This window comes from Anser cygnoides, chromosome 15, assembly GCF_040182565.1.
Source record: "Anser cygnoides isolate HZ-2024a breed goose chromosome 15, Taihu_goose_T2T_genome, whole genome shotgun sequence".
In the NCBI taxonomy this organism is placed as follows: domain Eukaryota; kingdom Metazoa; phylum Chordata; class Aves; order Anseriformes; family Anatidae; genus Anser; species Anser cygnoides.
This window is the reverse complement of record NC_089887.1, coordinates 6,353,560-6,368,787: the sequence shown is the minus strand read 5'-3', so window position 1 is coordinate 6,368,787 and position 15,228 is coordinate 6,353,560. Positions and strand designations below refer to the sequence as shown.

At 42.9% G+C, this 15,228-nt stretch overlaps 2 protein-coding genes across 5 annotated transcripts in view; one reads left to right on the top strand and one right to left on the bottom strand.

Annotated features, from left to right (window-relative positions):
- The window catches only part of PRKAR1B (protein kinase cAMP-dependent type I regulatory subunit beta), a 101,289-nt gene extending 90,506 nt beyond the window's left edge, over nt 1-10,783 (bottom strand). Inside the window, exons 1-2 of one of the 4 annotated variants that reach the window (XM_048062769.2) lie at nt 9,599-10,783; nt 8,764-8,947 (exon numbers count right to left, since the gene is read on the bottom strand). In XM_048062769.2, coding sequence (XP_047918726.1) covers nt 8,764-8,940 — 177 coding nt within the window. In that variant the 5' untranslated portion in view covers nt 8,941-8,947; nt 9,599-10,783. Of the gene's footprint in view, nt 1-8,763; nt 8,968-9,598 lie in introns of all 4 variants that reach the window. The other 3 variants (XM_048062764.2, XM_048062754.2, XM_048062745.2) reach the window with 3 other exon arrangements.
- Nucleotides 10,784-11,221: 438 nt separating this feature from the next.
- Nucleotides 11,222-15,228, top strand: part of DNAAF5 (dynein axonemal assembly factor 5) — a 28,638-nt gene continuing 24,631 nt past the window's right edge. Inside the window, exons 1-4 of the mRNA XM_066977469.1 lie at nt 11,222-11,774; nt 12,196-12,380; nt 13,161-13,285; nt 13,690-13,805. Coding sequence (XP_066833570.1) covers nt 11,246-11,774; nt 12,196-12,380; nt 13,161-13,285; nt 13,690-13,805 — 955 coding nt within the window. The 5' untranslated portion in view covers nt 11,222-11,245. The remainder of the gene's footprint in view (nt 11,775-12,195; nt 12,381-13,160; nt 13,286-13,689; nt 13,806-15,228) is intronic.

The window sequence follows — 15,228 nt, the reverse complement described above, 5'->3', positions numbered from 1 at the left end:
GTTCATTCCCAGTTTCCCATCTAGGCAAAAGTCTCCTGCCAAAAATCCACCTACTCTTCTGTGGCTCTGCCTGCATCGCTCGCCTTCTTGAATCCCTTTACTGGCGCCCTCTTACCTCCTGCAACATGTTAACACTTCTTGTCCTCCCCTTTGGTGTCTTGCAGTATCTCAACCCATCACCACCTCTTCCCTTCTTACTTTATTGTACGTAAGAAAGAAAGAATACATAAGAAAGAAAGGTTATCTTACAAAACACAGACCATATTTCTGATTCTTAAAGTCTTTTAGAATCAAAGAGAACTGTAGCCAACACTTCTGACTTTTAAAAGCCAAATAACAATGTATGCATGCATACCTGGTATAAAAAAGAAACATGCCCGCAGAAAGCTCTATTTCTACTGGATAAAAGTAATTTAAACTAAAACGCAAAAATATTATGGTGCATTTTTCAGCAACAACCAGAATGCCTAAGTCACTTTACAGTTTTTAATCACTGGATATGTAATGCCAAAGCTGCTTATTTAATTTTCATTCTAGCCATCTAACACAGCAGACACTTATTCTGAAAGAAACACCACCAAATTCAACAAGACTTATTACATGAACAAGGCAGAAATGCACCACCAGAGCACAGGCAAAAAAAGTTAGCAATTGAGGTTTTCGACAAAGAGGGAATCATAAATGCTAGCATGTCATGTTGATCCTCAAAATACTTCTATTGTGTAGGCCTACTTAACGTTTAGAAGCATTCTGACACCCTCAGATCAAATGTGCTGCTGAAAGCAGGGACGGTTACTCAAAATCTCGTGTTCCCTAGGTTATTCCAGAGTGGAAATCATCGCTAAAACATTGCCACATTTTCCTCTCCTCCATAAAATCCCACTCGATTTACTCTTCACGACTTGCCAGTAAATCAAAAGCAAAACATCTATGGACATATTTTGATGTCGGGTTTCCCAGAGCTCACTTTCTCCGCTCCCCAGCGTCTTGCTTAGGGGTGATGTGGAGCTGGCAAGCTGAGCTCCCTGGGAGGCAGAGAACCTCCCCAGCTCCAGCCTACGAAGCTGTCAGGGTACTGCTCCAACCCAGGCTGCCAGGCAGCAAGCACAGAGTCGCAGACAGGCACAGCACGAAGAAAAACAGTAGCTTTCCCGCATTTCAAAACCTAACGTGCTTTTCTTAATCGGAACAGAGCCAAACTTCAAATTATCCTAACTCTGCTGCGAAAACTGCTGTTCTCCACTCAGTCCTACTGCTGTTCACTTGGACGTTCCCAAACCCCATTCTACTTGCCTAATTAAAATGAATTCGTGCAGCATTAAAAATATTTTAAAAGAAGGAGCAACCTTTTTATGCATTTAGGAGATTAATGATTAACTATTAAGAGTGCAGTGGACCGCAGCATCTACATAACTTAAAAACAAGAGCAAATCCAAAATTCATCCTTGTATTGGAAGTCTGTTTTGGTTTTTATCATTTTTACAGTCTCTTTCCTTGCTATCATTTCTATTTGGCATGCCCCACAGCTTAAAATAATTACTGTGGGAAAACTGTCAAAGCTTAACTCTTTTCCTCAAGTTATCTTCTACAACGGGGAGACAATAAAAGGAAACAATATAGTTTAGTGCCTTCGAGAAAAGCTACTGCCTAGCCTTGGCTAGACAACCAGCCTTAACTGAAAGGCTCAACAGTTCTCAGAGCGCCTTGCCCAATGCACTATTGAAAACCACACAGCAAGAGAATTAGGACAAATTGCAGGAGTACAGGCTCAAAACTATCCATCCCATAATCTTATGTTTGACCTTGCATGAAATGAGTTGCAATGTAGTCCAACAGGCCCCTCAAACTCAAGCCAACATAGTGAAGGATTTGCTGGACTGCAGACAGACGCTGGGCTGGACATTCAGCCAGCTCTGAAAGCACCAATTCCAGTAAGAGCAGGATTTCAAAGTGGGCAAACTCTTTTTTGGAACTTGATTAGTGAAACAGGGCTTGAGGGCCCCTAAATCAGCTTAAGGGCTGTGCATCTGACAGAGCTGACTAAACTGGCTGAGAGCCTCTAACATGCTGCGGTCAGAGGTATGCTTGAAGGGATGTCCCTGCTCCTAGCTGTATAGGTCCATGAGCGTCAAGAGAGGAAGAGTTGGCTGCTCTGTTAAAGGCAAGAGCCTTACTTTGGTGTGGAAGCTAAATCCAGTCCTATAGAGAGAGGATGAAACAGGATGTGTACTGTAATTATCTACAGGCAGTGATGAGAGTGCCTGAGCAGTGGTCAGGCTACCAGCAGCTGGCCATGAGAGAGTTAACACAGTACCTGAGCTGGCATCCTCAGGAGACAGCAACAACACTAACTTGTGCCAGGATGCTTCAAATCCAGAAACCACATCAATCTTACACTATGGCATCACTGATAGGATAAGCAGTGTTATTATTTTTATATAAATGGGAGTATTTCTTATAACATCTACTGATAGCAGTGAAACCAGTTATATTTAGTCCAAGCTTCCCCTTATTGTGGAACTAAAAATGAAACAGGTGTTTTCAATTACAGTCAATAATCCAAATAAAGATAAGGCACTGAATATTTGCCCTATAAGCACTAAAAACTTCATCAACAGAATAGATTACCCCTGTACTGACTGTATTTATATTCTTCCTAAAAATGATAACATTCATAAAGCATTATAATTTCTTCCTGAGTTACACTAGTCTCCTGAGTCTCCGTTATCATTTTTGCTTTTTTTAAAGAAAGCTTTCTAAGGGCAAAAAGCAGTTACCTCAGTATAAATCAAACTACTGGCATCCTCCTGAGATGTAGGAGCAAGACAAGATGAATTAACAGCACAAAAAGACGTGATCTTGTGCTATAAATCTTCATGAGGGTGAGTTGCACCTGAATAGTTGCAATCTGGCTGTATGCAGACTGTCTGAACTCAAAGTAATAATGTGAGCACATAGTTTTGTGGGATTTTTTGTTTAGTTTTTTGTCATTGGTTGGTTGGTTGGTTGGTTTTTTAATGGAAAAGGAGCTAAGACTTGCTTTAAGTCACTACACATTCTCTACCTGATGCTTAAGCTCTTAACATGTTAAATATGTTTAACATTCTTTTATGCAGTTTTACTTAGAAATTATTTTAAACTCCATCAGAGAGATTTTTTGAATCTGCAAACAAAAGATATTGCCACTACTTTTTCTAAATAAACAATCAGCTGTCTAACATAACACCTGTTCCACCAACTCAAACCACAATCCCACCTAGCCTTATATCCTACCCATAGCAGTGGTTTAGGGAAAGAGCACAAAGAACATTTCAAGCAAAGTGATCCTTCTAGCATGTAACATTCAGTAATTTCAGGAGTTTCCAAAAGAGATGCTTTATCAAAGCCCCTGAGTTTAGCAGCTAACAACGGACATTCCCTCCATTGAAGAATTTAATCTATTGGGACCATAATTTTGGTCTCAACAACTTCCTATGACAATGTGCTGTGCAAATCCAATGCACCTGAAAGCATATTTTTTCCATGCATGTTTGGGGTTTTCTGTTTTTAAAAACTGCTGGACATCAGTTTCAATGGACTATAGCCTGTCCTGCTCAAGAAATAGGGAACTTCTGCTTTCACCTTCTTCACCCTCCACCTTTCCCTTAATCTCCTGTGTTTAGGAAAGTTTGCTAAATGGGTGTTTTTTCTTGTTTCTGTTCCAAGACTGAAACAGTCGCCTCTCCTAACAATTCTTGTGGCTGACTGCAGCAGTCCAGGAGGTCTGACTTCAGCACACACAGAATGACCTGAGCTGATTTTAATCTAGCTCTCTTAGGTACTGCTATCGGAGAAGTGGCAGTAGCACAGGCTGCCCCAGCCTCCTCAGAACTGCAGTTACACAGCACCCAGTGCTCCCGCTGTTTCTTTGCTATCAGCATCTTGGGTAGCTCAGGTATGTTCACACATGCTTTAGCAACATTTCTGACCAGAGCAGACACCACCCAACTGCTTTGCAAGCTTTAAAAGATACAGAAATATTTTTCTTATTAATCTTTATCACACTGCTTAGTTAATGCATATTTTAGATAGTTTTTCTTCTGTAGGATTTTCCTTCCAACCCATAACCTCTACCCAGCTTATCTTAAAGGAATGAGTTACACTTAGCATAATCACCTACAAGAATTAAATTCACTGTTTTGGTCAGGTTCTGGTGTAAGTTCTGAAAAAAACGTAAATACTGGGCAAGACTACTGTTGCAGAATAAAAGTCTGATGTTCAAATACCTTTGGCCCTGAAACTCTTTATTATACATTAAAAACTGTACTTTACTAACTGTGAATGAATTTTCAGTTTAGAGACCTAGTTTATGGCAAACCCCTAGTAAACTTTCACTTTATTTTTCTGCTCAACTTGTCTGTGTACGATATTGTCTAATACCACAAGGTGGAGCTACCCAAACAACCTCATTTTGCTCCATTTAATTATAGAGGTAGGGGCCAGGGTTCTTCCAAACTCTCTTTTTTGGACGGTACCTTAAGACACGCAGCATCAGCCTGGGTCCATAAAACCACTACCAAATCACAGCAACCCATGGCATTAAGTACCACGTGCAACACGGTACTTCTCTTCTTGCATGTGCACAGGGCAACAGAAGGCACCAAGAGAGCACTCAGATCTAGCAGGTATCAGCAACTACTTGCTCTGCTGGCAAAGCCATTGCACTAAAATATAGTGCATGCAAAATGGCTTCATCAAAATACTTGGTAATATATACCTATTACCAATACCTAAACATATACTGCAGGTTCCTCCTGTTTCCCCCTCTTTTGTGCCATTTTTTTCACTAGTTCTACTTCTTACTATAACTTTTTTCTGTTGAAATAAAGTCTAGCTTAGCCTGGCAAGACAACTTCACCTTTGATCACATAATCATGGCACTAACCAGTCAGACACTAATGAAAGTTTTGCGGTCTCAAGGATAGCTGAAAATAGAAGTCTCTGCCTCCAATTTCTTAGTAATTAATTTTTTTATATAATGTAAGAAGTAGAGATAAAAGATGGGTTCCCTGCTGTTTGTTTTTTTTTCCCCCTGATATGCCTTGTTTAGTTCTCAAGTGAACAGGACGTTAATTACAGCTGTTAAAATAACACCAAAATTTCTTAGCTAACATCTATTCCCCCACTCCAAAAAAAGTCAATATCACTAAGGGAAGGTTTTCCTCACTTCATCCACCAACAAGAAGTTCTATACAGCCATAAGAAAATTTACAACAACTTATTCAAAAGAAAACATTACATAATTTTTTAAATCTCAGGTATCTAAACCATTTTCAACTCTTTTTTTTTTTGTGCTCAGTGGAATGTTAAAGATTTGTACAAAGTAACTGTTAACATGATCAGAGCAGATGTCATTTTGAAGTTTGTAGGTCACAGCATATAAAAATGACTTGAGAACTACAATTCCAGAATACAGAAACTTAGGCTGACTCCCAGCATTACTTTCATCTTAAAGCAAGCAGGTCCTGACAGTATTAAGTGAACAGAAAAATATCTATTAAAATTTTTCCACAATTATTTTCAAAGTTATACTTCTTTAAAAGTATTGTACTTGATACAATAAACTGCAACCTTAAAAGGTAACAAATTTCTTTCTAACCTTGGCGTTTCTCCAATTGAAAATGATGTCTGCAGAATCAAACATCAAACTTTAATCTTTAACACTTTATTCTTAAAGTATTTACTCATGTTCTCATTTTACAGCTCTCTCAGGCTGCATCTACACTGTGAAATACAGAAGTGGCCCAACCGTGGGCCTGAACACTAGCCCAGGACAGTCCGTACCTCTTAACCATTAGCTCATTCCCTGGCTCTGTTCTCAACTGCTCTGACCAACTCCTGCCAAAACAAACCTGCTCTTAGACGTGTTAGACCGAAGAATGATATTTGGGGCCAGTGTCTTGGGGTCAGGGGTTAGTCCCTGGCACTTCTCCATCTAGCAGTACGGATGTAGGCAATGGACCTAACTGATGTCATTAGGAGAATAATAAAAAGCATTTATGAACCAGTCTGATCTTGCATATGATAATAAATTTTGCTTTTCTGATTTTATTTTATGGGATGTGGTAAGAACTAGCAAAATGAAATTAACATTTTTTTGTACTCACCTATGAAGTAGCTCCAGTACACTGATGTGGATCAAGCTCTACACACTTTCCATGAGCTCCTTTTTTAATTACTGGGAAAATATCCCACACTTCATCTCTAAACTGCCCACATGAGTTTCTGACAGATATACTGCTATTCTGCTGCTCTCTTCAGTGGAACATATTGTCTATTTTAATTAGACTGTCTATTTTAACATGACTGGAAAATAACCCCAGAATACCACACTGTAGTGGAAAGAAACATTCCTTTGTTTTAGAAAATTATGCTTAAACTCAAAGATTTTCACTCCTCTCCCCACAAAGGAGCAAAATAAAAGTACACACACTGAGTTAATAGCAAATATGCCATATCACATACAGCTCATTCCCACAAAAAAATCTGTAATAGACAATTGCTAAACTCACAATTCAATTAAGACTCTTCAGAGTAACTACATATGACAAGTATCTTCAAAAAACAGGATAAAACTTATTCAAATGATTTCTTTACCAAGTCAATCAAAACGTGGATATCCCCCACATTTACATAATTAGGCCTTGATTCTGCAACTAACCTACGAAAACTCATTGTTTTCTCGCTAAAAAAGGGCTTTGCTTGTCATTGCTGCACAGGAGCACTGGATGAACTGGATGATGCTAGAAACATAATTAAACTTGTTCATATCCAACACCAGGCAATTAGAAACCATGGCTCCCTTAGACCAACTCTGTGCAGAAAGAAGAAAAATACTGTAGAAGACCCTTTGAATTTACAATTCAAGAAGGGACAGCTCCTCTTCCTGACCACAGACTTCCTTCCACAATATTATGTAACCAACCAAATCAAAATACTATCCTTCAGCAGAAAACCCTTCACAGTGCAATTCATCTCAAGAAAGTCCTCAAGAGATGGTTGAGCAAGGAAGTCAAACTGCTGTGGGAAGAAGAATTACACTGCTGGAAACCTCCAGAAGCATCCTAAAGGCTTTAGACTCAGAAGGCTTAGCTCACAGGCTGCAAGATTGCTTGCTTCCATACTAAGCATGACAATCACTGAATTTGATGTCTTGGGACTGGCTGTTTCTGAATCATCTCTCGTGATATGCAATAATATAATCAATATCCTAGTACAGAATTCTAGTGTCTGATGTTCTTTGGGAAATAATAGAGGATTACATAAAAGAACATAATTTCTCAAGGGTAGGAACTGACTACCTCTCTGAATTTGCCTGTAATGTGTTAAGATCAATAAAGCAAAACTCCTGCAGAAAAACAACTCAAGTAATCCCAATAGTTATGGAGAATATTCTAAAATACTACAGCAAATTTTAACATATTTTGCAACAGCGGTACTTATCCTTCTAGGCAGGAAGTTCAGAATGGAATACATTAAAATGGAAAACAACTCATAACACAATAAAGGAAATTCAACGGATTTAATTCTCTTGAAATGGGGTCTTGGCTGTCAGAAGTTTAGCATATGCAGAACAAAAAAAAAAACACCTTTTTTTTTTAAATAATGAGCAATACAACACAAAATATTTTGTACTTCCTATCCCTTCCTGATGTTCCCAGCATTCTTACTAGGTTTCCAGTAGAGTAAAATGTTTGCATTTTTTTAAAGCTACACAAATCTGGCATATACCCACCCATACAAAAATTTACCTGAAAAGCAGATAAACAACGAGAAATGTATACAATACTTGTATCACCAGTAATAGATCAGCACTATGTTTTATTCACTAGTTAATTGTTCTTGCTCTGTCCTTACAAAATTCTGTTCTTTGAAGGAAAAAAACATACATAAAACTTGTATCTTAAGCCTACAAACCTTATATACTTCCATAAAAAAAAAAAGAACAAATAATCAATAGTCGTCTTAAAATTAAGTATATGAAGAAAGTTTCTGATAGACTGAGGACTTGTATACGTAAGAGTTTGCAGCCCTGTCCTCTCATTATTTCTGGAGCAATCCCATCCCCAGAGAAAAGCTGTGCTTACACAACATGCTCTTCCTGCAAAAGATACCAGCACATTTCAGTAAGGATCTGCCTGAGAATGTTTTAAAGTATGTTTGTCCCTCTGCACTGCTCTTGAAGACAGACATAGTATATGAAGTCTCTCTGAATGTATCTCTTGATGGAGGATCCTGGGATACGCAATACAGACCAGAAAGAATAATAAAATTAAGTAATCAAACTTTAATGGTTTTAAGAACTTGTTGGTTCCCTGATTTTGTTCGGTTTCAGGGGCAAGGGAAAACCACATCACCTGACACCAGAATGACCAGGGCACAGCAGCACTTTCTGCTCTTGTAGGCAAGTTCTTCCTATAGATCAAAGTTCAGCATGCCATATATCGTAACACAAAGCATGGTTCTAGGTTTTTGGGTCATTTTAACAAGTTCTGTCTGACAAGAAATTATAATCTTGGCATTACACATCATTTTATATACTATCCAATATTCTGGTAGACATCAGCAAACACAGGGTTGAGGGGTTTTCCTAAAACCTTTCTTTTTAAGAGTAGCTTGCTAATTAAGATTTTAAAGGAAAAATGTACTAAAATATATGAAAAATTTTAAACAATATTTTCAGCTCAAAACCAGAAAATTATATGTCACCTGAAAACCACTGACCTTTTCTAATTTTTCAAAGTGTTCTCTGAGGAACTTCATGGGTCGATCTGGTTTTGCTATGCAAAGATTTACAATGCATTCTTTTAAAATCTGTTGGATGTTGTGCTTCTGAACGTAGAGTTCGCATCCCTTCAGGCTCTCATCTTCTTCCACATTGCAGGAAGAAGCAGCAGCCATCTTCAGGCTTGTAAACAGTAAACAGACCTAGGTTAAGAAAATGGTGCAAGAAAGAGAGAAAAGACAATTCTCAAATCCTTTGTCAGAGTAATGTGGATCAGTGAGGATATTCTAGCACTGCCTGTCGCCTATTCACAAGCTGACAATTCAAAACACTTTAACGTTCTGGAAATGCTGAACCGTGTCATCTTTGTAAAACCAACACACCGGGAACTACAAGAAGAGCATTTTAACTCCCGGACGCCCGCCAACCCTTGGAAATAACGGTGCAGTTAATCATTCAAGGCCGTGAGCCCCAAAACCACTTATCAAACGGCGGCTTAAAGCCTCGCATTTCTGCTCCCCTGCAGCCTCCCCCTCCCAGAAACCCAGATTTGTGTCCCGGGAGGATTTTGGCCTCAGGTAGACCTCGCACCTCGCCCTCTCCCTTCGCGTTTCCAAGCCGGGGCAGCCCAGCAGAGGCGACACGGGGGGACAGGGGCAGAGGCGACACCGGCCCCTGGGCATCCCCCGGGCAGAGCCGGGGCCCACAGCAGGACCCCGCGGAGCCTACACCCGGCCGGGGAAGGGCCTCGAGGGGCCTCCGTGAGGCTGCTGGGCCCGGGGAGGCTGCGGAGAGGCCGCCGGAGCCTGAAGCTTGAGGACAGCGAGTAAATACCTGCCTTGTGGGGCCGGCACGGCGGCGGCGGCGGCTTTCTCCTGCCCTCCCGGAGGAAGGGGCTCCCCCGCCGGTATCCGCAGCGCAGCCTCTTCCTCCTCCTCCTCCTCTTCCTCCGGGGCCGCGGGGCTCCCCCTGCCCTCCCGCACACAAAGGCTCGAGCACGGCCGCCGCTCAGCCGCAGGAAGCCCCGCCGCTGTCACTCACCGCAGGCTCGGCCTCCCCGCCGCCTCCGCCGCACCGGCGGGAGGGCGGCACGACCGCGGAGCCGGGGGTGTCCCCGGTCTGGGTGTCCCCCCTCCCGGGGGTGTCCCCCCTCCGGGTGTCCCCTTCCCGGGGGTGTCGGTGCGGATCCTGGCTCCCTGCCCCCGGCTCGGCTCCCGGACCCAGTCGTGCTCCAGGGGTGTAGAAGGCACCCCCGAGGGACCCCAAAATGCTCCCCGACAGGCTAGGAGCAGCGTCGTGACAGAACAAATTCAGCACAAGGGTATTTTAAAGGCTTGATTTGAAGTAGTTCTGTAGTTTATTGCATCCTAAATTAAGCGCGATTGCTCAAGGAACAAGATCCCAATGAACGCATTTTGTTAGATGGGTTGGCTGGCCAAGCAGGGTCATCTAAAGAGCACATAAAGTGTTGTGTAAAGTGCACAAATGCCTCACGAATATGATGTAAGTGCACACAAATGCCATATGAATATAATATGGGTACACATAAACTCGGTGGATATTAAAAAATATATAACGGTGTTATAGAAACCCATGACTTTGCTAACAAGGCAGTTCTGATCCTCTCAGGGAAAAAAAATGAAGGGGAAAGTGATGCAAATTGAATCATTACGGTTGGGAAAGCCCTCCAAGATCATCTGGTCCAACCATTACCCTTACTACCACAGTCACCCACTGAACCATGTCCCTAAGCACCACATCCAGCCTTTCTTTGAACACCCCCAAGGACTGCAATGCCACCACCTCCCTGAGCAACCCATCCCAATGCGTGACTGCTCTTTCTGAGAAGAAATGTCTCCTCATTTCCAACCTGAACCTCCCCTGGTGCAACTTGAGGCCATTCCCTCTAGTCCTACCACTAGTTATCTGTGAGAAGAGGCTGACCTCCAGCTCCCCACACCCTCCTTCCAGGTAATTGCAGAGAGCAATGAGGTCTCCCCTAAGCCTCCTCTTCTCTAGACTAAGCAACCCCAGTTCCCTCAGCCACTCCTCATAGGACTTGTAAAAACTTCCAAAAAAAAAAAAAAAAGAAAAGAAAAGAAAAAAAAAAAAAGCCACCACAGCTGATCCCCAGAAGGCTCCCCGCTACACAGGGGCACAGCGCCGGGGGCCTGGCCGCTTTGCTCTGCTACTGCCCTCAGCCTCAGCACCATCTTTACCACCACCACCCCACGGCTCTGTGAGAAGCCGAGGCGGCTGCCTGCCTGCCCGCCCCCCCTCCCTCCCAGCTGCGCCCACGGGCCCGGGACACCCCTCACAGCAGCGAGGCCGCACAGAGAAGCGACCGCCACCCCGCGCCCAGGCCCCCCCTTCACAACGCCGGCCCGGCGCGGCCGTAAAGCGCGCGGCCGTAAAGCGCTCCGCCCGCCGTCGTAACGCGGCCCTAGCAACGCGGCCGCGCTTCCTTAGCGACGGCGGAGCATGGCGGCGGGGGCGGCCGAGGTGGGGCAGGCCCTGAGCCGGGCCCTGAGCTCCCTGCAGGGCCCCGACTGCGGCCGGGCGGCGCGGCTGCGGGCCCTGGAAGCCATCCGGGCCGAGGTGCAGGAGCGGCCGCTCCCGGCAGCCGTGGTGCAGGAGGTTTTCGGGGCGCAGCTGGTGCGGCCCCTGACGCGCTGCCTGGCCGGGGACGCGGCGGAGCGGTGCCGGGAGCTCGCCCTGCAGCTCCTCCGCCACGGACTCAGCCACGGAGATCGGCCCGGGGAGGCGCTGCCCGTGCTCCTGCCGGCCTTGGCCCAGCGTCTCTGCCCGCCGCAGGGCTTTGAGCCCTGCGAGGAGCTGCGCCTCGGCCTGCTGCAGCTCCTGGGCCTCCTGCTGCAGCGCTGCGGGGCCGCCGTGGCCCCCTACCTCTCCGACGTGGTCCGCATCCTCCAGGCCACGCTCCTGGACCACTACGCCGAGGTCAGGCGTGAGAGCTGCAGGTGTGCCGTGGCCTGCGCCCAGGCTGTGCCAGGTGGGGCCCGGGAATGGGCGAAGCAGGGGCCGTGGGCTGATGGGGGCTGCGGCGCCCAGGAGGGGTAGGGGGTAAGGTAGGGGGCAGTAGGAGGTTGTGGGGATGCTGCCAGGAGGGGGTGAGCAGTTACACACCCCTTCAGCACTCTGTAAGCCACCCCCTCACAGGAGCACTCTGTAAGCCTTGGGGGATCCAGTGGAGAAGAATCATGTGAGGGATGGATGCTGAGTAGTTACAGCATGTGGGTGATAGTGTTTGTGTGGGGGAAGTGTCTGTGGGCTGCTGTTCAGCGCTGCTGCAGTGCAAACATTAATCAGCTTGTTTGTAGTGGTACAGAAATCATCTTGCTCAAGATCTGTCACCCACCTTGAAAAAGGCTTGCCTGAAGGTTCTCTCTCTCCTTCTCTCTCTCCCTTAACAGAGCACTTCCATATGCAGTCAGAATCTCTGATAAACCCATTAATGCAAACAATTTCACACCAGCACTATAGAGTCCGCGTTGATGTAATTCAGGCTACCGGAGCAGTGATACAGTTTGGAAATGGGAAGTCAGTGGATGATGTTCTGTCTCACCTGGCCCAGCGATTATTTGATGAGATTCCCAAGGTGTGGTTTTTCTTACTTTTTTTTTTTTCTGGATTTATTTCAAATCTGATTTTTCTTGTGTGTTGCCCCCCTCAATTTTCAGCTTCCATTCATTCAGATGAGGTATGTAAATATGTTGCATACAAGCTTGATCAATTGTAAACTATCCAAAAGCAAGGTGGATGACCTGTTCAGCTGCTGTCTAATTCTGCAGGCTGTTGAAGTTTATACATACCTTCTTATTTTAAAGGGTGTCTTCAATTCTGTCTAAATTCTTTTGACATTTAAAGAACTTCCTTTCATAAGATGCAGTTGCAACAGTCATTTTGAAATGTGCTACATAACCATAACTAAAATATTTTATTTTTTGAGTGGGTGCATTCCAATTATTTAGCTTAGGCTTCCTTTACAGTAAATGAAGAAAATTGTCGTCTGGAGATATGCTGGACAGGTTCAAATTCCAGAGAAATTTACATTTCTCACATTCCCAGAGAAATACTAACCACAACAATTTAGGGTGTTCTGCTTTAGGTCTGTATCGTGTCTTCTTAGAGATGTGTTTTTGTGCAGCACATGGTCTAAGACTACCTAAGCCGGAGAGAGGACACAAGAGGGAGCTTCGTATCTTGCAACTTATGTAAGATGCTTGCTGCAAGCGAGGAAATCCTGGATTCTTGTTATTTGTCCTGAGACTATTCAAGCGCTTGTTACCAAGTCTTAGATACCAAAAGCAATTTTTTTCCAGTGTTTACCTGAGTTAATTTAAATAATCGGTTTTTTTTCCCCTTTTTAATCTATTAGGTTCGACAAGCTGTAACAACTGTCATTGGAGAATGGCTGTTGCATCTACGAGACAGATACTCATATTTTCACAAGCTGATTCCTCTGTTACTTGGAAGCTTTACTGATGAAATTCCTGAAAATATGTAAGCAGAGCCCTTCTGTTTTTTCTCTTTTTTCTTTTTTTCCCCTCTGCTCCCCTAAATAGGTGGCTTATGTGGAAGTTTTTCTTATTCACGGATGCATTGCTTGGAGAAAAAAAAAGTTTTCTTTTTAAACCCAATCGTGATAACATTATCTCTGGTAACTTTTGTTTGAATGCTATGTTCAAGTAAGTATGAGAGATGAAGACAGTGAGGGAGACAGAACTATCTTTGGAAGAGATGACCTCTGTTCACTGAGTACATAAACCTAATATGCCTGTTTAAATGATAGGAATGCTTCCCATCCTTCCAGCTGAATTCAAGAAGTTGTATTTTCCAGAAGTTTCATTTTAGAATGTTTTCCTTTCGGGGGCACGATGGTATTTTTTATTTTATTTTATGCCTAGGACACTGGCTTGGACTTATTGGGAAAAGATAGGTTTGCAATGGGAGAAAGAGAATGAAGAAGATCTGAAGGATAAGATGGATTTCAGTGTTTCACCATCTCATTATCCCAAAGGAGGTAAGTGTTGCACAGAAAGTTTTTGTTTGTTTGGTTTGGTTTTTTACTTCTTGAATAATCTTGAATCCCTGTATGCTGGAACTGCAGCGCAGGATGTGAAATACTCATTACAAGATGTAATATTTGTTAATGTATAAGGGTAGCATAGACTGACTAATGTTCAGTGGCAAAAGTGATCTTCAGAGAAAGAGGTGGTGGGGGTGGACAGGCTTAGCACTGTTCTAAAAATAACTCTCATAAGTACTTGTATTTAAAAGGGGAAAAAAGGTTTATGACTTGAGAGAAGTTGTACTCTCTTGCTGGGAAGAAATGATGAATGGAATTTAGTTTCATTTCCAGTCACATATAGAGTTAGTTACATACCACATATGCAACTGAAAAAGAGATAAAGGAATGATGTAGAAGCAGCAGAAAGTTCTGTATTAGCCAGGTGGAGAATGGGCGCACAGATGGCAGGAAAGCAGAATGAAAGAACCTTTGAAATGAGTCCTTGAATAATAAGTCATACCATTAAATATACAGAATTTTCATGGAGGAAAAATTTGCAATGAAATGATTTTAAACTTCTCTGTAAGACACTAGGATGCTAACTTCAATCTACCAGCATACATGAAGAGTATGGGAAAAGAAAGAATAATTTCCTTTATTATACACACACACAAAAAAAAACAACAAGATACGCAGCACAGGTAGATATCTTTTTACTACCATATGATTTATAGGTAGCATTAAAAGTGATACATTTGCAGTAGCATGAAGCATGTGTCCCGTCTCAGGTTCATAAAGTTAATGTTTAAAAATATGCATATGGGTGTTGGTGAGAGAGAGGATTTAAGTGGGTCATTTATTGATTTCTGTACTCATATTTAACAGAACAAAAACTCTTTTGGTGTGAAAGAACAGGTTCATGCTTGACTTGTGCCTCCCTGACAATCACATCACAGAATCCCCAGCAGCAAAATCCTTTCTATGACAGTCGGTTCCGGAGTCCTTTCTCATTTGAAATTACTCTTCTTTTTCTTTTCTATTCTTTTAAAGTTGTTTTATTCAGTAATGCTTGAATGAAAGGGGAGGCACTTTATAATGGTGACTGGTTTGACAGAACTCTTAAGCTTTGAAGAGTCAAGTTGATCTGTTATCCTTTCTTATATTTTTCCCTATTTGATGTGTAATAGTACCTTAGGGGTTTGGAAATGGTGACAAATGCTTTTACTTCCACAAGTGATGGCAGAAACCTTTTTTTTTTTTTGTCAGATAATTTTTTAATGTGTATAAACTGGTGAAGTTGAGTGTCAGAGCTCCAACCACTAATTTTGTTATGACACAGTGAAGGTCATCGAAGTGCTTAGCCCTTCTGATGGCATTATAGCAGATATATAGCCAGTGTTCTAATACTCGAAGGTAACTAAAGCTGTGGTGAAAA